Source organism: Solanum stenotomum, chromosome 10 (assembly GCF_019186545.1).
Source record: "Solanum stenotomum isolate F172 chromosome 10, ASM1918654v1, whole genome shotgun sequence".
Classification (NCBI taxonomy): Eukaryota; Viridiplantae; Streptophyta; class Magnoliopsida; order Solanales; family Solanaceae; genus Solanum; species Solanum stenotomum.
The window spans coordinates 41,407,102-41,434,219 of NC_064291.1; the positions used below are offsets into that span (position 1 = coordinate 41,407,102).

The 27,118-nt window shown below is 32.8% G+C and overlaps 3 protein-coding genes across 4 annotated transcripts in view; 1 reads left to right on the forward strand and 2 right to left on the reverse strand.

Annotated features, from left to right (window-relative positions):
• Positions 1-27,118, forward strand: part of LOC125842528 (endoribonuclease Dicer homolog 3a) — a 384,270-nt gene that overhangs the window by 284,804 nt on the left and 72,348 nt on the right. The gene's annotated exons all lie outside the window — the stretch shown is intronic.
• On the reverse strand, positions 4,451-7,033 carry LOC125842534 (RNA-binding protein involved in heterochromatin assembly dri1). Of its 2 annotated transcripts, none has more exons than XM_049521841.1 (4): positions 6,885-7,033; positions 5,713-6,141; positions 4,884-4,957; positions 4,451-4,741 (listed from the first exon to the last, which is right to left on the reverse strand). In XM_049521841.1, exons 2-4 carry the CDS (start codon positions 6,132-6,134, stop codon positions 4,728-4,730), a joined length of 510 nt encoding a protein of 169 aa, XP_049377798.1. In that variant the 5' UTR covers positions 6,135-6,141; positions 6,885-7,033; the 3' UTR covers positions 4,451-4,727. The 2 variants fall into 2 exon arrangements, with proteins under 2 accessions (XP_049377798.1, XP_049377797.1); XM_049521840.1 differs by having other exon boundaries at positions 4,839-4,957; positions 6,885-7,032.
• The window catches only part of LOC125842530 (anaphase-promoting complex subunit 5), a 29,602-nt gene continuing 18,180 nt past the window's right edge, over positions 15,697-27,118 (reverse strand). Inside the window, exons 13-21 of the mRNA XM_049521836.1 lie at positions 25,973-26,032; positions 25,814-25,881; positions 22,757-22,862; positions 22,539-22,680; positions 21,217-21,315; positions 20,731-20,995; positions 19,984-20,051; positions 17,128-17,317; positions 15,697-16,313 (exon numbers count right to left, since the gene is read on the reverse strand). Coding sequence (XP_049377793.1) covers positions 17,183-17,317; positions 19,984-20,051; positions 20,731-20,995; positions 21,217-21,315; positions 22,539-22,680; positions 22,757-22,862; positions 25,814-25,881; positions 25,973-26,032 — 943 coding nt within the window. The 3' untranslated portion in view covers positions 15,697-16,313; positions 17,128-17,182. The remainder of the gene's footprint in view (positions 16,314-17,127; positions 17,318-19,983; positions 20,052-20,730; positions 20,996-21,216; positions 21,316-22,538; positions 22,681-22,756; positions 22,863-25,813; positions 25,882-25,972; positions 26,033-27,118) is intronic.

A 27,118-nucleotide genomic window follows, 5' to 3' on the forward strand; every position in this document is an offset into this window, starting at 1 on the left:
TTGGAAGTTCACCCCAATAAACTTACACTTTTAAAAAATGATAATATTGCTTCTTTTTGTTTTTTCCTTTTACTTTTTTATCATGCAAGATAGTTTATGAGCTTATTGAATTAGGGAAGAGCTCAATATTCATGAGACCAATTATTATGTTTGGGCAACATTAAATCAAGTTGTTTTACAAAGAGAATTTAAAATTGTTATGTTTTGACTCTTATTTTAGTTTCTTTTTAGTTTAATAATATTACTAACATATCGTAATCGTTTATTTAAAGTGATCGGCATAGTTCTAATAAGCACTACTAGAGTCATTTCCAGAAGGATAATACTGTCAAAATTCAGGGACTTCATATTTCATTTAGACAAAAATCGCTACATCAGAAGTAATATATTGGAAAAGTTTGACAGGCTCTCTTAAAAAAATTCAATAGATTTTCAATTAAGCTCAACGATAATAAAATGGTAAAACCTAACATATTTCCTAGCTAAGATTCCAATCATAATCACCCAGCCTCCTTTTGATTATTTGTATTTCAAATCATGTTTTGAAATTTGAATAAAGTTGATAGTATGTTTGAGACTTGTTGATAAGGTTCGGATTGAGATCGAGGGACTTCGTAGTCGATAGTATTGGATAAGTTTGGGAACTTGGAACATAACATTAAAAAAATTTATACGTGGAAACAATGCTAAAATTACATAACATTTGACCTTACAATTACCACCAAACCACCCCAACAAGAAAACTCAAGGTTACCAAGCAAGAACTAGAGAACCACCCTTTAATCATTATTTTTTTCCCGTCTTAACAACAATAAACAATAACCTTTAATCAGCCAGGCTCTACGACTGAAAACCTAGGCATGAGACCTCCCGTTAATCTACAAAATATCATGCAATTGGAAACATATCTAAACTATTCAATTAAGAAAACCTAGTCTACCTAGGCGTCACACATCAATTGATGAATCTTGTCTTTGAGTTTTTGACTCTTAGAGAGCAAACCGTGATGAATGAGCGCTGAAAATCCTTGGGTTTTCACCTCCCCCGCACTGTAATTTCTATCGGTTTCGAAAGTGATTAGGGCGTCATATGAAAGCTTACAATTGCAAATCATATATATGCTGATAAACTAGATGACAAATAAAAGTATACTAAAAACATATTATTAATATAGTTTGGTCAAGCGACCTACATATTATAAAACTAATATTGAAAAACATAAATATGTTTAGGAGAAAATCTCCCCATAAACAAGACCCTCTAAATGACTACATTGTGGATGTTATTGTGTTCTTGATATGAGAAGGGGTCTTTAATTTATAGAGTTAAAAGTTTTTCTTCTAAGGAAACAATAAATCAAATATGGAAGAGAATTATATTTTTCTTTCAGGAAAAGTTCAAACATTTATGGTAATACTTTGACTTTCCTTCAAAAGAAAAATAAACTTCAAATAAGGTAATAATATCAGGGCAAAACTCTAACAAATATCCCCCTTTGGCTGGATTTTCTTGACAAAACTTGATCAGGCTTCTTCATATGCTTGATAATCTTGTTCTTCACAAAATCTTCATTATTGTTGATTGTCATGGTTAAAAATAAGGTTTAAAATATATGGGTTAAAATGGTTTAAAATATTTCATTTTTATATTTAAAAACTACAACAACAGATATGTTGAAAATATGGTTGAAACTAATTTTCTCCACATGTAGTTGGACAAAACTTCATTATAATCAAATTTATTGCAAATTGGTTTGAAACTGTTTGAATGCATCTTCAACCTCGATGAACCATTTTATCATGGGACCATTGAACCATGTGCTTTGATATCACTTGTTGGGTTCGAAAGTGATTAGGGCGTTATGCGGAAGCTTACAATTGCAAACCATAGAGTTGATAAATCAGATGACAAAAACTTATACTAAAAAACATAATATTATTATATGAAAACTAATATAAAAGAAAATTATTAAAGAAAATCTCTCCATAAACAAAAGTCTCTAAACAACTACATTGTGAATTCTATTGTGTTCTTGATATGAGATGGGATCTTTAATTTATAGAGTTCCAAGCTTTTCTTCTAAAGAAAGAATAATCAAATATGGAAAAGAATTATATTTTCCTTTCCAGAAAAGCTCAAGCATTTATAATAATACTTTGACTTTCCTTCAAAAAAAATAAACTTCAAATAAGGTAAGAAAATCATGGCAAAATCCTAACAATTTATCCCCTCCACGCTCCCTTGCCCGGGTGCCTTGGAGGATTATTTGGAGCAACCCCCGTCTCTTTTTTCTCTTTAAAACTAGGAGGAGAATAAAAGAAGTCGCATTAACTAGGACCTGAATTTCCGTCAACCCACTATAGCAGTCGTGCAGGAGCTATAGTGCCGCCATAGAGGGAGGCTTCCCGCTATGAAGGGGAGGGCTGACATCAGCCCAGTTAATTTCAAAACAAGTCAAATTTGTCGTCTGCTCAAATTTCTAAATTTTGCATCGTATTTTCAAAATATTTGAGATTTCGTACGAGATGTCCCTGAGTAACGACAAATTGGATCATTACACTCACCCATTCACGTGGGTCCGCCTTAAGTAGCGGAAATTGGCCATCGGAGTAACGAAAAGAAGATCAAGAAAAGGGAGAATAAAGAAAAGAATAAGGAAATATAAATAGAAAAATAGAAAATACATTTAATTTTTAAAAGGTGAACAACATGATTATATTAAGCTTTTGTTTGGTCATAAATTTTAAGTTGAAACTTGAAAATTTGAGTTGTGATTCCGAAATTTAGCTAGCATTTGATCATATATAGTTTCTCAAATATTTTTTGGCGAGTCATTTTTGGTTTGATATTTTGAGTGAAGTTTCGTCATGCGTTTGGCCATAAATTTTGAGAGAAATATTTGATTTTTTAAAGAAATATGATTTATACTCATAAGTTCTAGAAACTATTAAAAATAACCATAAATTTGTATTATCATTTTATAATGAACATGTTTCATGGAAATTCATGACAACGAACGCAATAAATATGAATCTGAAAAAAGAGGAAGAAAACAAAAGAAAAATATCATTGATTTGTATATGAAAAACTACTATTACTATTTGTAATTGGAAGTGACTTTAGAGATAAAGTTGGGATAAAATCCGTATATATAACGTATATATATAACTGTATAAATTTTGTACGATGAATTAGGACTGAAATTCAATCCAAAACTATATATTATGGGTGATTTTATAAAATAGAAAAAAAATGGGATTATTTTTAAAAATTCCTAAATAATAGATTTTGACCCAAATACTAAAATTTTTTTAGTATTAGAGAATTTGAATTGTTTGTCAAAAATATTTGTCAAACAATGATAAGTTGTATGGATAAACGGGTTGTATTTTACTTTTAAAAAAGTGAAATTTTATGAGTCTAAAATATTCAAAACTGGTCTGGATCAATTTTTAGAACTTGAAATTATTTTTTAAGGCAAATACCCAAAATTTATGACCAAATAAATATGAAAATAAAATTTCAAAATCTAATTTAAAACCGATAGTCAAATGATAGCTAAATATTTTATGCTTCCAACTCTTAAAAAGAAGTGGATTACTGGATTACACACTATTTTTTAAATTACACGATTTTTGTTGTTGGACGGAGTAAACGAAATCGGCTAAAGTTATTTTTGTAAAAAAGAAAGTGAAGAAGATATCAAAATGAATATGATTTTGATTGAGAATATGAGCATGTCTTATCAGATATCATTGCCCAACTTTTACTTCCAGATACATACAGCAATAAAGTTCCATACCCTACAAAAGAAAGTTATTTTTTAATTAAAAAAAAAAAAAAAACAATCTAGGTAAACCCTACACTAAGCTCAAAAAACAAAAAAAAAAAAGGACACCATGACGTTGTACAATTAAATATGGGTAATTTTGCATCTTATCGATTCTTATCAATCATAATAATTAGAACAAATACGTCTTTCATTTGTTCTATTGGCGAAATTACAAGTTGTGGTGATAATGAAATACTTGAATAATTAGGTCCCCAATAAAATGACCATTTTCTTTGTGCATTCATGTTCCTCAATTGCATCACATAATTAACCTAATAAAAATAATTATATTAAAGCTCTAATTTACGTCTACTTTCTCTTTTACTAGTTCAATATATTATTAAAATATTTTTTAAAAAAAAAACTTATTTGTTTTAACAAATTAATAGCAATGTTTATTCAAAGATTGTACTTATATAATTAAAAATACTCATAATCATTGTCTTATTGATAGAATTTTAATGCATATAAGTTTAACAAGTGAAATTCTTTTTCTACTGGTCCATATATACATGCAACTTTTCTTTTTTTTTTTCTTTTCCTTTAAGAATTAACCAGTATAGTATCATCGCGATGCACGTATATTATTTTAAAACAAAAGATTAGATAAGGCAAAAGAAGAAGCTCTTTCATAACACACATTGATACTAAATACTAGCTTGAAACAAGTACAAAGGCTACATTTAAAATAAAAATACCTAATAAAGCTCGCAAAATAAAGATTCTGCTCCACTCGGATATACTTTTTTTTCTTTTTTTCATAATTCATCTAAAAGATTCCTACAAGTAAATAATATAAATATCAAAATATTAAAGGAAAAAAAAAAAGAGCAGGTTGGATTTGATAGGGCAAAAAGAGAAGATCTTCTTCACGTCTTTCTAGCTTGATTCTCTCTTAGACTGAAACACCTGAACATATTATATATAAAATATATTAATTAATAATTAAGGTAAAATTAATAATTATTTTTGTAAAATTAATTAAGAGGGAATTTTGATTAATTACCCAAAAATGGAGAATCAATGATGAATTAATATGAAGACTTGTTACCAGCTAAGTCCCTAGGTGCATTGCATCTGAAACACTCCATCCTACTAGCAAAGTTGTGTTCATTACACCCTAACCTGTTCATAATTAATTAACAAAATAATTAATTAAGGATTTAAATTATTAATAATACATGCACGACAATTTTTCATACTTTTTAAAAAGAAAAACAAAGTCGACATTGTAATTAAAAGCATTCATGCTTATGCTGGGTGTTATTCAAACCAGACAGAAACTACTTTAATAAAAGTTGGTAACTAAACAATCACCACCTTTTAAGTGTTACTTTTTGACAGGAGAAAGAGAAGTTGAAGCAAAAAAAAAAATATACACATTATTAACATATTTAGTGTAACTTCATAAATGAGTGTGAGAAAGTTGATTTATATGTGATTTTGTCCTTGTGCATGGCAGAGCTACCTTAGGCGAATGATAGTCCAGTGCACATAATTTGCTGAAAAATTATATGGCGTACGGAGGTTAAATATTAGATATTATGAATGTATATTTAATTTTGCACATCTTTATCACCAAATTCTTGAGTACTCGATTACTATCCTTATAAAACTAGATAGATTATTTTCGATAGACTTTCAGGCTTCAACTCAATAAGTTATATTTTACTTATTTTTGAGTTATAACTTAAATTTATATAAATTGACAATATAAAAAAGATATAAGTACATTATTATTTCATCCTATGATAATCTAATTTAATTAATTGCACATATAATAAGCAGGTTTAATAATTTAAAACATAAACAAATAACATGTTATAACAAGTTAAATTATATTGTACTTGGGCACCAAGGTACGTAGTGAAATTAAGTACCTGGTGCAAATCCAGTCACCAGACTTCCATCCAGAGCGACTGCCACCACTGGCACCACCGAACCCGAAGCCTCTCGGGCGCGATGGCATCATGTGGTCAGCGTCAAAGCTACCACTACCACCACCACCACCACAACCACCAGAGAATTCATCTTTAAAAGCACCACACTTAAAGCAGCTAGAGCGGCTTGCAAAGTTATGCGCACCGCAATTTCCAACATTGCAGTACCAGTCACCGGGCCTTACATCAGGCCCGGTACTGAATCCGAAAGGGGAGGAGCTTCCTCCTCCTCTTCCGCCAAAACAACTTCCAAATTCATGAGCACCACCATGTCTTGGCTCACCACATCTCTGGCATGAATCTCTCCTTTGGAAGTTCAAATGCTGGCATGACCTACAATTCCAGTCTCCTGGTCTGCTCATTTTTTCCCTATAATAATAATAAAAAAAATTAAAATATATTTTTGAGAAATTAAGTCGGTCACATTATATAATACGAATCTAAAATTTAATTTTGATGAGTTTAATATGAATTCAGAAGTTAGAAATTTTGATAATTCTTCATATATTTATATTTTCTAACAAAAAAAATATTGAATTCACTTGAACATGTTAGAACAACACTGCATGGCATAAATCAACATTAAAACATAATTGCGCAAAAAATCATTTTGTTTTTGCGTTTAAAGAAAATTTCAAACGACAACTGTACGGTCAAACTACGTTCGTAAGCAAAAAAGTTGTCCTCAATATTTTAACCAAAGATATATTGAACAAAATTTTAAAGCAAAACGTCAGTTTTCCCCTTAGTACACGACATAAAAAATTTCTACTGAATTTTCCACAAAAAATATTCTGTAGTTATTTACACTCATATTTTGATTGAATCAATATGTAAAGAAAAAAAAATAGTAGAGTAAATATTTATATGAAAAATTAGGAAGCTTCTTAGTACTTTAGTGAGAAATATGTTTTCTACAATACATTTTTTCAATGAGGTAATTCGATGAAAAATAAATAAAAAATTACATTTTTTAACATAAATTTTTCACTGATTCATGATTTAAAAAAAATTGTTTCACTCACTAACTACACCATTAAGAAAAGAAGAAGAGGGATAGATATAAGTGATGAATATTTCAAGAAATGAGTTGCATGAATAATAATGCTGACCTTGGATAGGAAGAAATATAAATTAAAATAAATAAAACACAAAATAACTTTAAAATTAACAACTTTGGTAGCTGTTGTTTGCAGGAGTACTAGAAGAAATATTGAACTTGTGGATTTTTGGTGTTGTTTGCAGAGCTATATATATACTGAAAACTTCCTCGAAAATCGTGAAGGATAAATAAAGGCAACGGTGGGTGTTCTTTTTTCTTATTTATATTTAAAAAATAATTAATTATACTTTCACTTAGCCACCCTTTAAACAGTAGAATCCCATGCAAATATACTCAAAAACAAAATATAGTGGAGTTGTAGTAGTAAAAAGAAAGAAAAGTGATATTTCCCAAACAAAAAAAAATTAAAAGAAACTAACGTTGGATTCTAAAGATATATTTGTCTAATTTGATAAAGTTCTCATCTTTTAAGGCTTCAAGAGATAGGAAAATGGATATATGTGCGTGGAAGCCATGAAACCGATATATGCCAAACAAAGTACATCATTCAATTCCATTTATACCCTTCTTAGAAATATTCTCATCACATTTTAATAGTTATCGATCAATATAGATTGTGATAGAATATAATGATTGGTCGAGACTCTTTTATCTTTACTTAGGCATCTCAGATTCAAATGAAAAAGATCTAGTTAAAAACGCCGCCTCTAAAATTGAATTTTACAATACACAAATTAGCATTTAATTGAATTTATTTTGTCATTCGATTCACCCGTTTTTATTTTTGTGAGTGTATTTTTTTTTTGTAAAATCTACTTCTTGCATTCCAAAATTTGTGTACATTTTATTGTTTTCCTGTGTGAAATCACACTAGCATTGTTTTTTCTTTTTTTTTAGAAAAGGTGTGTTAATGTTACCACTTACCAAGAATGGTATGATTAATTCACAAACATGCATACATGATACAACTCACTAAAACACAAATTAAAGTGAATTAAAGGAGTTGATGATATGATCTGTTTACTGCCAATTAAAAAAACCTTTGACTAAATCATTTTAGGGCCCTTAATTTGCTTACGTGGCAGACATCATAGGTCCCATGTGGCAAAAAATTGCTTACATGGCGGGTTGTGATTGGAGAACATGGACATGAGCTAAATAGGTTTGAAGTTGAAGCCAGACAAAATGAATATTCGTTGTATTTAAATTGACCCCCACAAGTTTATTCTTATCTCAAAATTCACCTGCAGAGGAGGGGTCATGTCTCCCTTTCAAATGAAAAAAATCAAAATGGTCACTCCTTTAATAATATTTGAATATTCCAATTTTGTACTTGAAGGTCAAAGTTGCTTAAGTAAGTCAAAAGGATACTCATTGAACATATTTTTCTTTATATCAAACCGAGGTAAGGGTAATTTAGTCATTTAAAAATTATTAGTTTCAAATATTTTTACTACTATATGTTATAATGTGAGTTCTATCTTGAATCATTGAAAAAATACTAACAATCTTGCTAGATGATTAATGGGTGGGGGTGGGGGCGGGGGCGGGGGTGTGTTAAATGATTATTTTCTCAAATTTTTTTTTCATGTTTGTAGGAAAAAAACTTACTTGGGTGTATACATCAAACTAATGTAATTTTCATTATTATGTGATTTAATGAAGTAAAACACATGTTAATTAATTAAGGTTAAGTAAAATGAACTATAAATTTAAACACATGGCATGCGTGTATTGGATTGATATATACATCCGGTGCGGGTAAGAAAATTGATATCAACTGAAAAGATAATTTAATTATATTATTCTTATTTAATTTTTATTTTAAACAAATACTATTATTTATTTTCACAATATTAATCTCACTTCACATTGTATTAGAGTAGGGATAAATATTTTTAAAAATAAAATTTATTTTATTTTAATTTTCTAAAATGACAAATATTAATTGCTAAGCAAAAATTGATATGCTTTTAGCATAGATGGCAAGAAATGGAATGGTTTAGTACCATGTATCTAAGTGCAATATTAATCTCACTTCTTGTTCTTATTTTTGAATTTTTAAATCTCACATATTAAAAATACTTACATGTATGATGTATAGATTGTTTGTATTACGTGAAGTGTTGTAATTTCAAATTTTTCACTAAGAGAATTGAACTTAAAATCTAAAAGGTAATTTTTTAACCTCATCATTAAGTCAACTTCTAATTTTATTTTAGAATGTCCAATTGATAATAACTTAAAATAAAATGATAAATAATATGTTAGACTAGATTTAGTTACATTAATAAATTGAACTATATACTATATTCCAAAAAAATATTGGGGGTTTTTGGGGAGGGGTAATTAATGATGTGCACTCGTGTGTGTGTCAGATTTCGTAAAATGGACGTATTTGAAGCTAAATTCGAAGCCGAAGTTAAAGTTGCATGGCTACACAGATAGTACGTTACATATATTTTTCTTCTTTATTTATTTAATAATATGTAATAACAACAACATCATATATCAATGTGAGATATAATAACATATTATGATATGAGGTGGTTCAAGGTGGCAAAGGACGGTTACACGATATAAAGTGATTCACGTGAACTTAATAACTTTTATTAATATTGTTATAGAAATCTATCTTTAACACTACAAGAAATTATGGAATCAGAATGGTGGGATGGTAAAACATTTAAAGCCTTTTGTTATTTTTAATTAGATATTTCAAATGTGAACTTAAAAATAAAGATATTTGAGACAATTAACTTCTTACTAAGTCGATCAATATAATTTTAAGTTAATCAAACTAAAAAATATTAAATCTAGGTTTGATAGATTGTGGTTTACTCCTTAATGAGTGTTACTATCATAAATTTAGTAAATTTTGAATATTGAATGGAGAAAAAAAAAGAGGGTAGATGAATTTGAAAATGGAAGAAAGTGAAAATATGTAGACGATTATCGATAAAGATAGTCGAAGCTGATGATGGCATAGGTAGTCTTCGAGGTCCAATTTGACCATCTTTTCTTTTTAGTGTAATGTAGTGAGTATCTAATACTCTCTCTATCTTTTCTTTTTTTTTCCCTTTTTTGCTGTCATTTTTTTTTTTTCTTTTTCTCTTTCTCTTCTTTTAGGTCTAAAGACAAAAACCACCAAGCACACCATTCTCCAAGAAATTAATGGAACACTCGCAACTAAGTAAAAAGAAGCACCATAAAAACATCATTTTTCAAATCAACAATTCCAAAAAATATCTATTTTATCATTTTAGTTTTCGATATTTACATGATTTATAGTAATAGTTAGGGGGTGATGATATAGTAAATTATATTATTTATGTATTTTTTTAAGAGATGTATTAAATTAAACATAAACAGGTAAAGATGGATTGAGGGAGTACTCTATATGTTCCATATTAGTTGACACACTTTCATTTTTATATGTTCAGTAAGAAATCATAAATAAGAAGTGTTTGTTTTACTCTTTTTTAGTTTTATGGACAAAATAATTTTATCTAAATTTTATAAAGGCATAATACATAAATATGTTCATTTAACTTGGTTTAAGCTAACCTAACTTTTGCTGTGACAATTAAACATTTACATTTTATAAAGTTGAACAAGTAGACATATGTATTCTACGTGACATCATCCACATATGACGTGAATTGTTACGTAGGATTTTAAGTAGGACATAAGTGTCTATTTATTCAACTTTATACAAGTTTAAGAATCAAACTTATATACACTCAAAATGACAAAATTTATATATTACGTATATCTTTTATAAATTAACAAAGTAATTTAAAACGGATACTTTTTAATGATAAAGATCACTAATATTGAGGCAGAGGAAGTACTACAAAGCACTCTTTCCTATAGATAGCACTTGCAAAAATTAATACATCTACATGAAAAAACATGTATTTTCACATGATATACTCATTTTCAAAACTACTAGCCTAATGTGTCAAAAGAATATTTTGACATAGACCACCAACTTATATTTAGAATTTTCGTGCTCTGACTGCATTTCAAAATTTCATAACGCAATCTATTACTAGTACTAGTATTAAAAGTAAAATGTTGTACAAACTCCTACTAGAAGCACTTTAACGAGTTTTAATAGCTCAATTGATTGGCTATTTAAATTCTCAATTTATTGATACGAGCTTGATTCTTTAACTTGTATCCTACACCAAAAAGTAGGAGCGCTTCTCTGTACAAATCTTGAACATCATATAATTATAAAAAAAATTACTTATATTTTTCATACGATGTTTGATACTCATTTGAGACCCGATTAACTAAAATATGCTCCAAAAGTTTTATTTTACTACGTGGACTGTTGTCAAATTGGCTCAGCCAAGATAATATAACCAAATATAAAAATAAAGAATAAAGAGATTAAATATCATCATCATAATAATGATAATAATAATAATTTAAGTAACCCCCCCCCCCCCCCCCCCCCCCCCCCNCCCCCCCCCCCCGTCCTCCCACCCAAGCTAAACAAAGGAACCACCCACCATTTTCTTGGGGAGTGTTAAAGAGAGCTGTAGCAAACTGTGAAAAAGCAAAAAGAAAGGAAGAATGATTCGATTCTCTTTGGGAAATGGAAATGCTTCCCATTTCCTTCATGCAATGACTATAGCGTACACATAAATCCTACTTTTCTCTCCTCCCATTGGGAATTCATCAATGAATCAATATTTCCTCATAAAGTGATGTTACATAGGCTTTTGACAAAGCACAAAACCCTACACTACTACAACAATTGATTCTTCTATTAACAAAACAAATCTAAATAAGGTCATGAGTAATAGATTACTCCCTATGTTTTAATTATTAGTCTGGTTTTGTTTTGATATGAAATTTAAGAAAGTAAAGAAAATTTTTGAATTGATCAGTTGTTTTAATTAAAAATGTGTAGAATATTGTACCAATATATTTTTCCACGATTTTAAACATGTCATATGGAAAATTAGAATTAAAGAGTTCTCAAAAAGTAAAAGAGCTACACTTTTTTTTGTAAACAAACGAATAAGAAAAGTAAGACAAACAAATAGAAACGAAAAGAAGTAGCAAACTATAACTGACTAAATTTCTACACGATTATATTGTGTATTCTTCTTTCTTTATTAGAAATTGTACAACTATTATATTTGTTGGAGTAAATTTCGCAAATAGCTATCATAATATAATTAGTTATGCTCCTTAGTTATAGTTTGCATATTTACAGGTTGTAGCTACAGTTTAAATTGTTATGGGTGAGATCATTTGTATAATTTGTGTGTATTTGTATAATTGAGCTAATTCAGAATTATACAACTGTTATATTATACAAATTCTGAAATTATACAAATTATGATAAAACTCAAAATAACGAATTTATACAAATACAAGCATCTGAACTTTAAACAGTTACAAATTATATTATACAGATTACATATATTATACAAATTACATTATAAAAAAGTTATGCATATTATATAATACAAAATCCGAAACTACACGTCTATACAGCTGAAAGTCGGTCGACACATTTATACAATTGAAACTCGACCGTGTAATTTTGCCTAGAAATTAGTGACGGAAGGTAATTAAGTCAAACTGTAGCTATGTTAACTAATTAACTAGTATATGTTTGCTTATCCGCGTAATTTTTCCATAGTCAGTTGATAAATTGCATGAGTGAGGAGATAAAACTGACTTCAAGTGTTAACACAACTGAATTGATCTCTCGGAAGTTCAAGAGTGAACTTTCTCTGACTGATCATGATCTCATGGTGTATGTCGTTTGTAGGTGACATAGTATTGATTGATGAGACACAATAAAGCAAATGCTAGTTGGAGGGTGTGGAGACAATCCTGAAGTCAAAAGAGTTCAGATTGAGTAAGACCAAAATGAAATATTTGAAATACAAATTTAAGATGCAATGCATGAGGCAAGTGTGGAAGAGAGGCTTGACACATAGGTTATCCTCAACAAAGATAGTTTAGGTCTGTAATTCAGAAAAGTGGGGACATCGACGATGATGTCACACATCGTATTGGTGCGGCGTGGATGAAATGGAGGCTTGTATGATAAAAAAAGATACCACCTAATCTTTAAAATAATTTCTACAATGTGGTAGTTAGACCGACTTTGTTGTAAGGGGTAGAGTAATGGTCAGTCAAGAACTTTCATTTTAGAAAATGCAAGTTGCGAAAATGAGGATGCTCAGATGGATGTGTTGATATATTAGGTAGATAAGATTCGGAATAAAAATACCTGGGACAAGATAAGAGTGGCCTCCATAGTGACTAGATGAGGAAAGCAATACGGAGATGGTTTGGATGCACAAATGCTTTAGTGATGAGGTGTGCAGAGTTGGATATAAGAGGTACAATGAGAGTTAGAAGTAGGCAGAAAACATATTGGAGAGAGATGATTAGTCAGGACAAGGCAGAGCTTCATGTTACCGAGCACATGACCTTAGATATGAGAGTATGAAAGTCGCATATTAGGGTACAAAGTTAGTATGTGTAGAGTGTTGTCTTGATTTTTGAGGAACTCAACATTAATCCTATGATGTCTTGCTTTTGATTACATTTTCATTTGATGTTTTATGTAGCATCCCAAAAATTTCTAAGTTAAGACTTGAAGCATTCTTCATTTGAGTATAAGGTCGTACCGAGATATTCTTAATTTTTCTTAGCTTTTAAGGTCAATTCTTTAGTGTGGGAATGATTTTTGGATATGACTTAAGGTCACAAGAACCCCTTAGCACAAAGTTGAGTAGAAAGCTTCCTTACCGATTAAGTTTTGACATAAGATTCTACTTAGGTCAACTTCAAACGATCATATCTCTCAGCACATAATGAATTAGGTGGCTTATGACCTACCACATTAAAGTTCTTTGAGTCCTCTTTCCAATGCCACCAAGTTTGCCTCATTTCATGTTCGGAGTAAGAAGTTATGACCATTTTACTAGAGACTGTCATATCAGAATTTTCTGAGTCGGAACGACGACCCCAACCGACGGGTCGTAGGTTGAACGATGACCCATCCTGTCAAGTCGTCAGTAGAGTACTGGGAGTCAAATTTTGGGACCCAAATCCTATGGATACAACCGACGGGCCATAAGTCCACCTATGTGCCATCGTTTGGACCCCTAAATGGACTTTTGAGTCTTTATAATTCATTATCAATTCCACGAAAAACCACGAACCGTAGATAGTCCCATGGACAGTTTTTGTCAGCTTTTAAAGAGGGGTAGTTCAGTCTTTTCCACCCCTTCTAAGCCTAAATCATGACCCATTTCCACCTAATTATGAGTCTAATAGTGTTAAAACATTATTTTATATTCTTTAACACTTCAAAGACTTAGAACAAGGATTCAAAAGGAGAAAAGGTAGGGTTTTCAAGCGTTCTTCAAATTTCATCTATTTTGCCAAGAACTTTGTTCTTCCCAGATATGTAAGGCTATTATAGTGTATGGACTAGTTCGTCCTCACTCTCTATATCTACTTTCAAATCAGTAAAAAAGTAGTCCAGGGTTCCATACTTAGATTTCAGTATTCTTGAGATGAGTTGATATTGAGTTTCTGAATTCTTGATTTGTTGGTTTTTGAATTCCTATTCCAAATCATTGAATTGTCATACAATGTGAATTGTGATTATAGAGTTGATTGTTCATGACTATTTTTTAGCATGAACCTTATTTTGAGTATTTAGTTCATTCTTATTGAGGATCTTTTAAACAAAACATTACTATTTAAACTGAGTTTTGAGAAAGTAAAGAACAATTTGAGAAAGAGTATAACGGAACTAAGTATTTCCCAAATGTTTCATTTTTACCAGAAGAAAAATAGTAGACTTTTTGAGAAAAGTTAAAAGTGTTTTCAGAAAGATTAAGTACAGAGCAGTTACCTCTTAAAGAGGCCCCGTTTTGAGTAATTATCTCAACCATAATGTATTTTTACATTAAGCAAAGAGAAACCTTGTTTTTTAAATGAACTATGAGTTTTAGAGACAGTTCAGAGCAGTTACCTCTTTTAAGAGGATAGTTTGAGCAATTATCTCAAACCAGAGAAAAACAATGTTTTTATACATATGAGCAACAGTACATATTATTAGGAGTAGTATTGAGCACCGATATGGGGGAGAGTTCAGACAACTCATAGCCCCCATAAACCATGTCTTGCCCACATGGATACAGAATCATACCTTTTAGATGAATTCTTAGTGCCTTCGGGCAGAGCGGATCCACTTAGTTGAGGTGTTCTATATCCCGACACGATATAGAACAGTTCTGGCAGCGTGGACAAGACGTTGTATCATCACTTAGCTCATAGTGATGGTTGTCAGTTAGAGAATCTCCCAATAGAGTTAATGTATATTTTTATATATCACTTATTATGTTAAAGTTCAAAAATGAGAAAGTATTTTGTAAAGTTAAATGGTTTCATTCCTGTAATCCTTTACATTCAGTTGAGTTTATGTTTTATCTATTTCATTTTTTTCTTTTCCATACCTACCTTGATATTTTATACTCAAGTTGAAGGTCCTCCAAGAACAAATTCTTTACCTCCACAACATAGGATAAGGTTTACATACAATCTACCCTCCTCACACCTTACAGAATTTCACTAGGTTGTTGTTGCATGTATATCTTGTGAGAAGTTGGTGAGATTTGAGTCATTTGCAATAAAATTCGAAAAGCGAGTCAAGATATGTTGAAACATATTATCTTTGCTTTTCTCGAAATTCATATTGTTAAATTGATATTAATAATATATGATTTAATGTGTATTCTAGCTTATGGGGACATGTTGGGATTGCAGTTTGCACCATTGATTGCATTCTGAATTGTTGGGAAATCATATAAATGGTGTCAAATAATTCTATCATGTTGATGAGGAGACAAGCTTGAAAATCTCAACTTCTAACATGGAGACTCATAATAACACTCTCAAGCCTCATGTCATATTCAATATCAAATACCTATATATTACTAATAATACTATAGAACAATCTGTACAAAGAGAGAAGATTGTATGGTGCTTTCTCTCCAAACTTGGACATATACTATAGAAAGATACATACACATCATCAGAAAAGTTGGAGATGGTTCTTACTACAGACAATCTCTTCAGGGGGGATTCGTTAGACCTCTATCACCCGATCAGAGATTGTGGACATCTAATCTGAATCCCCTGGTAAACCGTTTAGCCTAAGCCTCTTATAGGCCTTGCAAGAGGGGCGAGAATTCCAACAATCATACTAGAAAATGTTAATACTCTCACTGGCATACCAGTCACCGAGCACTAAGAGGCTAACCTGATATCTGGACGGTACACTTGCCAAGAAATTAGAGGAGTTTCTAAAATTTCATGCAATCGGAAAGCCACATCTGTTCTATCTTCACTACCCAATGCTTCTAATGTTGCATGAACAACGAAGCTGTAACAAGGCACGTCTGCAACGATAGAAAACAGCCTGTGATAGGAAAAAGAAAACATAATCAGATATTTCTTGCGAGCAACCCCAACTGGAGTAAGAAAACTCTTTCGCCTTTTGATCTAGCTGTCTTACTTGTGGGCCCTACAAATAGAAGGGAACCTCCCTGTTTCAATAGAAAAGGCAAAGAGGATAGTGAAGACAAACTTATCATACTTAAAGTAGCGCGTATCTGGTTATTCAGAAGTCTTCTTTCCCCATTTAGATCTCTAAAAGCATTAAGAAGGTATTATGCTCTTCTTTTTTGCAGAATGAGGAGATAGATGTCAAATAGACAACATTGCTAAGGGTTATTCCCCACATAAATAAATAAACAAAATTGTCTTTCCTGTACAATAACTGAAGAGCAATGCCAGATGCTACATCCAACTTCCAATTATCTATTGTCTCTCAATTTTCTAGTTGGGCACTTTACAGATGATTTCTTTTTCTAGTTTCAATCAGAATAAATTATTTAGCGCTAATTTTTCTTGCTCTTAAAACCAAGCATCTTTCGGAACTGAAGAAAACCAAAAACCCTCGACTAAGCTAAATAGTACAGGGTAAAACATTATGGTCATCTCAACTTATTTTTTTCCTTCTGCTAGCACAATCCTTTCCCATTTTATATGGTAACTCCCGAATCGTGAATTCATACTTGCAGCAAGAGTTTCAGTTTCAAATATATACAAAGTTACAAAACTATACTACTGATGCACTTTAGTAGATAACCCTCCATCTTGTGAACAATGCTGTATCAAAAAGCTAAAAGTTATTTTCATAAGTAGCTGCAAGAAGACAAATAATCACTCACCAAAGGAATATTTATGTAAGATACTGGTTTCTTAGCAAAATATTGACGAGGATCTTCAAATATCAGAGCTTTCAAGAGTGGTGATGTGTTTCCTAAATGACTTAGCTGCTGCTTCTCTGTGGTCCAGCTGCCCCAACTTATCATAAACAATGGCCATCAAGTAAAACGCTTCGGCAGACAATTTATGATACTGCATATGAAGAGTCATTGTCATGTCAGAAATGCATCTTCTTCTTTCCTTTTTATGTCCGGGGGATAGGGGGTTGTTAAAGCTTGAAGTTGTTAGCCAAACAAAGGCAATTCCACTTTACCAGAAAACAGAAACAGTTCAGTGCAAGCAATACAAGTTGGAGTAGATTCGTTGTGGAGATGGTTCTGTTCCTCTATAATGGTAATCAATCAAACTTAAATAAGCTAAGAAGAGACTTTTTGAGTAGTAAAGTAGGCTGAGAAGTAGTCTTCACACATGATTTACGATTGTGACCTGACCTATTATCCTTGAAAAGGATTTCAAAAAAAATGAATGGTGCGACCTCACCTATTTGAATCACAAAGAAGGTTTAGTTGAGCAGTTCATGTGCCAATTTCAAATTGTCCTCCCTTATTGCTCAAAAAATTGAGTCAACGCTAAGATGAATAGGTAAAAAAGATACGTGAAACATGCTCAAAAAGCAATGATCCCTAATCTCCTTTTTTAATTGATTGTTAGGTTAGGCTGCCCATATTCATATATGATAGCAGAAAAGCCTAGTAACTCCAATTTTGTTTAATATCTGAGGAGAATTAACATTACATCAATCCAGAATATAGCCAAAATAGAGTACCCAAATGATGCATTAGTTCATCTAGACTGGAAATACCTATTAAGATAAATAATTTAAAACCTAGCACGCCATTAAAACTGGAAACAATCATGTTACTAGCAATCTCGTAGCACTTGTCCATTTCAGACACTTATTTTAATTCTTTTATATATTTATAACAATATAAATTAAAATGGAACAGGCATTAGCCACCTATTTTAATTCTTTTTTTAGTTTTAATGGTATAAATTAAAATGAAACAGGCATTAGCCCCCTTATGTTGATTCTAGGATTACATCTCCATTTATCATGCCATTCTCCTAAAAAACAAACCTAGATACTTGAATTGTATACATTTAGGCACAATAATCACAACTTCGTTTCACCTTCATCTTTCTTATGGTACTACTCTGGCAGTGCTTAAGTTACTACTCTACTACATATGCTTTAAATCTTTATTTTCTAGAGTACCTCTCCATGGTTCCTATTTCTGGTTGACGCTACAGATCCCACTAACGGGATTACACTGGGTATGTTGTTGTACTCTAGAGAATCAGTGAAAGAAATGTGATAATTTCCGGGGAAATGGAAGCGAAATGTCAAATCTACCACTACACAAAGGAAACAAGCATTCACAACTACCACATTCATGAGAATTGATGAAACAAGAGTAAATTTTGCAGATTAAACATCTAACGAAGACCATTATTTTCTTGAATTCAGCTAACAAATAGAAGCTGGAGTCCAAAAGTTATTCTGCAAGGCCCAGAAAACAGAACTAAATATGACGGAAAAGAAAATAGAATGGATGAGGAGGATAATAAGGAAAACTCAGAGATAATTAATGGAAAATATTTTCGAAGTTACTGATTTCCAAAAAAAAATTAATGGAAAATACCTTCTTTGGGAAGTGTCAGGAAAATGGAGTAAAGTAGTTCACACTTTACTCTCTCTTTTACTTCACCTCACCAATTGGTACTTAAGTCTGAAGAGAATTTAACTCACTAAAAAAGGTTTATGACAAGGTCATAAAAAAAAAGTTTCTGCCAATAGAGTCTGAGCCAACTTTTAAGCACCTCGACTATTCTACCAGGTGCCTGATACCTCCCACCGGCATAGATACCGGTGAACTCTATCCACCAAGGCTCAGGCAGATGGGTAGATATCACCTAGTGTTTTTTGCTTCCGCTGGGACCTCATGATTTTCATTCCACTTCATTAACCACTAGTTCACACCTTTGGGGGTCATTTAAATTCACCTAACTGAATCCTAATCTTACAGAATTGTTCCTTTTCGGATTCACTCCATTGTTTTCTTTCCATTAATCCCACGTAATTGGTAACTACTCTTTGGAGAATTCTACCTTCATTTTCTTCATTACATTCCCTTTCTAATTTTCCTTCACATCATCCAATCGAAAGCTTTAGATAGTTATGCCTTTACTTTTCTCATGTATATTCTACTTTTAACCTATGTTGCTCCAACTCTTCAATAATGGCGACAGGTGCATGTCGGATCCTCCAAAAATAGTGCATTTTTTAAGGATCCAACACTGGCACGGCAGTTTTTTTGGAAAGTCCAAACAACATAGCTTTTAACATGTTAGAATTTGGTATAGCAAGTTTGTAGCTATTTGTCCATATGCATGAATACAGGCCCACACACACACGCACTCCAACACAGTACAAGCACGAGGGATCTGAGGGGACACATACTTTCTTAGAGTTAATGTCTTTTTAAAGGGTAAAGAGGAAGAAAATTGAACGGAAAAAAAAAGGAGGATGGATGTCATGAAATACAACTTTTGTATTTTCTAGAAATTATTTCACTGAGCTATAGATGTATATCATTCCCCACAAACATATCTAGAGTACTTCTATTGGCACATTAATACGAAAAATTTCAAATTTCATGGATTTGTTTCTTTTCCTTTAATTTTTCCTTTCTTCACAGGAAAATATCGTCATATGGAACTTGAAACCCAAGCTGAAGTTCTTTAATAAGTGTAGATGTACCTAATTGGAATACTAAATTGTTCCCATATTGACTAACCTCTAGAAGTTCCAGGTCTTCGGAAGCCTGCCTTAATGGTTCAAGTACCATCTCTGGCTCTTCGCATACTGAGAACAATAAGGTATCATTAAGCACAGATTAAGAGCTCAAGAATATAAGAAAACAGTGCCAACAAGAAAATTCAGTAGCAAGTTAACTGTCAATTTTTAAATGATTAGCATGTCTCCATGTGTGTGCATTAATTGAAGGTAAGAGTCTCAAATGAGGTAAAGGTGAATCATATCTAAAGAGAAACAAATTAATCATCAAAGAATTTCAAGGTCAAAGGATATATGAACCCATAAGAAGTGGGGATGGAGCGGCAGCTTGATTGGGAAAAGTAAATGACAAGTTGTGGCTGGATATGAGGGGAACTACTGGAGAGTTAGGCAGGATCTCCTGCTTCATTCTGATTCATAAAATCTTAGGCGTCCACAAGAGCTATAATTGCTAAAAAAGAAGTCTCACAGAAACAAGTTACCCAAATTTATCTTAATCCTTTAGTTCTAACTTATGATGGGTCATGTAAATCCAGACAAGGGTATTCATTTGTTAAAGAATGAAGTTTGTAAGATTTAAGGTGTTTGCATTATTTGGGGGACATGGAGAAGGATTATAGTTTGAGGTTGAGGACACAGGATGTAGTTATAACTCAAAACCATGATATGATTATACACAAACTAATGAAAAGTCCTGTTTACGATAAGTATAGCTATCAGGTTGAGCATTGAAATTCCAACAAGGCACCTGAAAAGCTTGAGTCAGCAAGATAGCATTTTGCTTCAGTGATAAAGGCCCGAGCTCGGAGCTCCAAACCACCATGACCAAGAAGTACAGGAAATGCCCCATGTATGAGAGCCAAAGCTCTTTTCGCATGACTTGATCCAAGTGAGAGCCAAAGCTCCGCAAGCGTCAGTGTAGCAGATGCTTTGAGAAGGTCCAAGTTGAAAGATTTACAAAAGGAAAGGCTTGCCAATGCATACGGAATACCTAAAACAGCATTTCCTGATCTCTGAAGTGGATGAACAAAGTTCTATTACATCTTGATCATGTCAAAGAAAGGAAGGAGTATAGGCCTAAGTAAGTTCAAGTGTTACAATACACCGGTGAAGATGCATAAATGGTAAAAGACGTTCCATTTCTTCTGACAAGGTGATACCTTGTATAAGAAAGTACTTGTGATAAAAATACTGATTCAACTCTGACTTATCTAACATAACAGCAAATCACTACCTTGTGTATCTCTGCAATTAAAAGAAGAACAGTGGCATTCTCGACTTGTAAACTGAATTTGTAGCACATAGAGAAGAGAGAGTGTGCAACAGCTGCTGCCTGGGAAAATCACATCAATAAGAAGGAAATTAAGAAATTCTTTATATGCTTATTGTCTTTGGACTGCATAAATTAGATCAAATAATTACCTATAGCTTAGGAAATAGAAGATAATGATAAGTACTTTCCACAGCAAACCACAATATCAGGTTATTAGATGTACAAGAAACAAAATATTGTGAGAATTTGGGGTAAAAAGATTCGAAGTGGACTTGTGAACAAATTTGATGTTCAAATATCTCTTTTTGAAACTGAAGCCAAAGCCAAAAGCAAAGCAGAATCTTTTTTTGATGTTCAACTATCTTAAGGTAACAAGTAACAACTCATTCAGAATAGTCCCACAGAATGGTCATCATCACCACATTGGCTGCAAAATCAGAGAGTAGAGTGGATGTCTTATAATCCTTGGCATCACAGGCACAAGCAAATCTGCAAGCGAACTACTCATACATGGAATGCATGCTTATGGTGCTTCTTATCCCCAAAGACAATAAATAGAAGAGTGAAGAGGGATTCCGCACTCAAAGGTAGGGCGGTGCCCATTTTATAGGAACTGCAATACCAGAAACAATGCACTAAATCAAGCCAAGATCAAATATTACTCGACTTAAGAACCAACACCAGACTTGCTGGTCCAGCCACCTTAACTAGACCATGGCCTCATGATTTTCACAAGAAAAAGAAATGCCCCGCCCAGAAAAACATGCCAATTTTCACGAAATTTGAAGGAGTTGAGAGCAATGAAAATGACCTACATGCATAACGGCAATGAACTAACGAAAATATATTATCATCAGCACGTCCATATAATGATTCACATAGAACAACAGTCAAAGCCTTTAAGTCAGATAGATAGACAACCGAAATCATTTCCTGACCAACGAGCAAACATAAAGTGAACTCAAGTATCCAATTTTCTATCACGGGCGTATTGAAGCATCACCAGTTTAGGATGTATTTGACTGTATTCCTTTTCATTATTTATCTACCATCTTTTTGGAGCAAGAGGGCACATTCTTCTATTGATTAAAAATGATAGGGAATGAGCACGAAAATCCAATTAATTACATTATCACATCATATCCTTTGGTACAAAGTTCAAAAACTAGAAATAGAACGACCAAAAAAATTAGCAGGTCATGTAGAACTCGGAACATCATCACTTTATCTACTTTATTATTGAGTCACCTAGAAAGAGGTTTAATAAAAGGAAAGCAGGCTACCTGGCTAAATTGGTTTGCTGCAATCAGTATTCGAGCATGGCGGAGGCTAGCTTCAACCTTTATCTCTATGTCTACGCCAGTTACTGAAGAGGCTAAAACACCAAGCTCATCACACAACTGTTGTGCTAATTTTAAATTTCCCCTGAATGGCAACTACATCCAATCAGACAAGGAAAAAGAAGTATAAAACCAAGTAAATACTGGAGATGTCGCCTTACGTATGTAAAGCATGATCATGGAGCAATTGTAATTTTACAAGCTGAGTTTGTGACTTTGAAAGCGATACAAACTTCTCCTCTGCGAGTTTCAGAGCAGCAAAAGCTTCTGAAGGTACATACATAAGCAGTCATTATTGAGTATATGTAAAAAAAAACTAAAATAAATAAAAACTATAGTATAAATTCATTTTTCCTTTTCGCTTTCCTTTTTTTTCCAAGGTATGTAGGAGAATAAAGGATATGTTTTTTTAACAGAAGAAAGGAAGGAAATAGATCTGGCTTTCCTACTCTTGCATATGTATCAATGAAGTCTGAGGGATTACATACAGTTTTAGGCACAGTACACTAAAGCCCAGTTTAAGACTGAACAATTACGGATCCCTTCCAGGGCATGAGATTGATCAGAATTCGCCTGAGAACACTTTGGACATAACTCAGTAACCTATAATGATCCTATTTAAAGTCCATCAGTTCTTTTCCCTCGACCAGGATTACACAGCAATGTTATTTTTCTCTACAAGAAAAAGCTAATTAGTTCTGAATTATTCCTGCACTACTGCCAGAAATGCTTAATGTACGTGATCTAAATGAGGTGGCCTAGTATTTACCTGAGAACACTTTGGTCACAACTCATTACCTATCACAATCATAATTCCACTCGGCGTACTTCTATCCTTCTTCGGACCAAATTACACATGAATGTTATCCGCCTCTAGAAAGACAAAAAAAAAAAAAGCTTGCCAGTTCTGCCTGCATTTCTGTCAAAACACCATTTTTTACACGAGTGGACCTGTATTTCATATGGCTGTCTTCAGCTTTAGCAAGTTTCTTGGTAAGTCTTGAAAGATCTGTCTCCCACATTGGTTGAGGGAATAGGCTCAAGTTCCTACAACTTTTTACCATGTCTCTTCAATGATTTTAGGCAATTTTCACCGCACGAGCTAACTTTTCGGGTCTAGTTAGGCTCAAGGACTATTTTTTTAACATGCTATCAGATTCAAATCCATCCCTGTTCTTGGTTGGGCTCCTATATTATGTTGTTCCTGATCCACCTGTCTAGTTCTGAGCATGCAGGGGGGAGGGTGTGTTAGAGTGTCCCAAATTTGTTGAAGGAATAAGCTGTTGTCTTCTTATTTGATCTTGGGCCATCCTCACCTAGTGAACTAACATTTGGAGTTTCATTGGGCCTAAGATCCATTCTCTTGGTAGGCACTTAGGGCTACAGAAGAATTGCAGAGTTAAAAACAGTACTGTTACCATATGGCAATTATGTGTAAAAGCAAGCACTACCTAAAGAGGTGTGTTTACCTTATGGGTGTGATAAAAAAAATGATATACATCCATGATCCATGAATTAAAAAAAAAGAATCAAGTGAACTATGAGAAATATAGGAGAAAACTATTATTGAATTGTTGTTTCTGTATTATTACTGAAAGACCTTATTTATAGACACTACAATAGACACCTTTTCCAACTAGGACACTACAATACAATCTTTTCTAAGTAGGTCACTATCTACTATTCTTATTCCGATTCTAAGTAGGATTGTATATACCTATTACTATTCTAACACTCCCCCTCAAGCTAGTGCATACAAATCATATGTACCTAGCTTGTTACAAATATAATTAATCGAGGACCAATGAGGGGCTTGGTGCGATATATGCAAGTTGATCACTCGACTTCACAAAATTGACAGTCAATCTCAACGTGCTTAGTCTTCTCATGAAATACTGGATTTGATGCATAATGTCAGTCAATCTCAATATGTTTGGTCTTCTCATGAACTACTGAATTTGATGCATAATGCCGATAAAACACAGAGTGATAAAATTACAGTGTTGAACTTCCCAAACCAAGCTTGCAAAGACTGTTTCAAACCAGAAAGTGACTTACACAATAGACATACAAGGCTACTAAACTCCGCCTGAGCAACAAATTTAGGTGGTTGCTCCATATAGACTTCTTCACAATGCAACAGTCGCCGGAAAGTACTCAAAATCTAGTATAAAGTATATGGATCATGTTGGAATCAATAGAAGAGTCGATATTAAACAAGAAAGTCACCGAAAAACTGGTCGGAACATGCTCATATGCCGAAGTATTAGATTTCATGACTGAAATTGGTCACAATCTAAAAAATAAAATTATATGGGTAGGGTCAGAATGATGGTACGACCCAACTGGAAAACAGAAATTATAAAGGAAAGGTCAGATTAACGGCACGACCCTATTGTAAAAGAAAAATAATATGGGTAGGGTCGGAATGATGGCATGACCCTACTGAAAAGAGAGAAATTATATGGGTAGGGTCGGAATGATGGCACAACCCTACGCAAATCAGATTTAGGAGTCACCGGAAATCGAACAGAACTACACAAATCAAATCAGAGGAGTCACCAAAAAGATATACGATGCTATGCAACTCAGATATGAGAAAGTAGTTCGAAAAAAATCCACAGTACTACGCAAATTAAATATGAAAAGTAGTCCAAAGAGATGCACGGTGCTACGCAAATCAAATATGAAAAAAAAGGTAGTCACCGGAAGGATGGCACGATGCTACACAAATTACATATGAGAAAGTAGTCACCGGAAAGATGCACGGTGACCCAACTTTTGCTAACATAATCATTGGCCAGACAGGCAGCATATATGGGTAATAGCCACCCACCGGCAGTGGAAATTCTTTGATTTTCTACCAAGCTCATAGAGGCTTTGATACCATATGAGAAATATAGGAGAAAAATATTGTTGAATTGTCGTTTCTACATTATTATAGAAAGACCCTATTTATAGACACTACAATAGTTCCAACTAGGACACTACAATACAATCCTTTTCTAAGTAGGACACTATATACTATTATTACTATTACTATTCTTATTCCTATTATAAGTAGAATAATATATACCTATTACTATTCTAACATGAACAAAGCATCAGCAACTAGCTGAAGTATAGCACCACTATAATGCAATGAGCCTACAAATATATGTAAGCATAGCTATGTCAATTCAAGAATATTTAATAAGTATTCAGATATTTGTGCAAACCTTTGTATCCTTTAAATACTGCTAGATGCTGGATAAGTTTGCCATATGCTAACGCCACATCATCCAAACTGCAAGCAGATTTGCAAGCAAGTTTCTGTGAGATGATATGAAGGCACAATTTCAAACAGCTCAACTACTTAAAAATCATACAAGTATTACCTCGATGAGTCAGCAAAGCATGTTGCATAAAGCAGTGCATTCATTCGAGCAAGGGGTGAACTAAATTAGCACACAAAAGGAGAAAATCAGTAAAGGATTTGAATTAGAATTAACTGCTTGTAATCTACAGATTCTAGACATAGCTGACAGGTGACAATAAAGCACCTAAAAAATGTGAACTGCATTGGAAGTTCCATCTAGCCTTTTTTAAACAAACAATGCAACATCTGATTTACAAGCTTATAAGGCAAAACCATGCCTTCAAGAGTTGAAGTTCAAAATCTCTAACTGGCTTCAAACTTTTGTGTCTCTGCATGACACCCATTGGACAGTGCATACTGATTTCCTACTTCCTTGCTTTGTAAAGCCAATACTTTTAAGAGAGTGAATTAGTCCATCTATAATAAATTGAAGTCGTGAAGAAAAATCTTAAAAATCCTTATCATTCGGCAAGTCCTAAAACTACAGACAGGACGCTCCCCTAATTAGGTGCTTGTTTTATTTTGTTTAATACATGGAACTAATGATAAATTATTAAGCTTTTTGATACTGTTTGAGATGTTAGAATTCAGAAAATGGTAAAGTTTGTTCCCCATGCATCTTTATATTTGTTTTTCATTTTACAAAACCACCTAGGGTGGATAGTAATTATTGGAAAACAGAAAAGAGAAGCAAATAAGTGAATGGGAACAAAAAACAGAACCTTAACAAGAAGAAGAATATGCAAGAGAAAACAGGGCAATACTCAAGCTCTTGAAAGGTCACGATAAATCTAGAGTCTCTATGATGCTTCTATAATTTTCATGAAAGGCCACGATATACATTTGCATATGATAACATTAAGAATGAAAATATGGTAAATTATATAGTAAAATTTGAAATGGCACCTGATTGATTCCCAATTACTGCAATTATGTGATTAGCAAAATTAGAGGGTGCGATACAATTTTCCTTTTTGTGGATTCTTGTATACAATATTTTATACGCATCGATCTGAGGGAATAATCAAAATACGTAATTCAAAAAGAATATCTCATACCATTATTCTCTTTTTCATGTGACCAAATGAATCCATTACTTAAACATCCCCTTCCAGATTCTTCTATCCCACCTTACAATTATATGCCTTCCCCCCCCCCCCCCCCC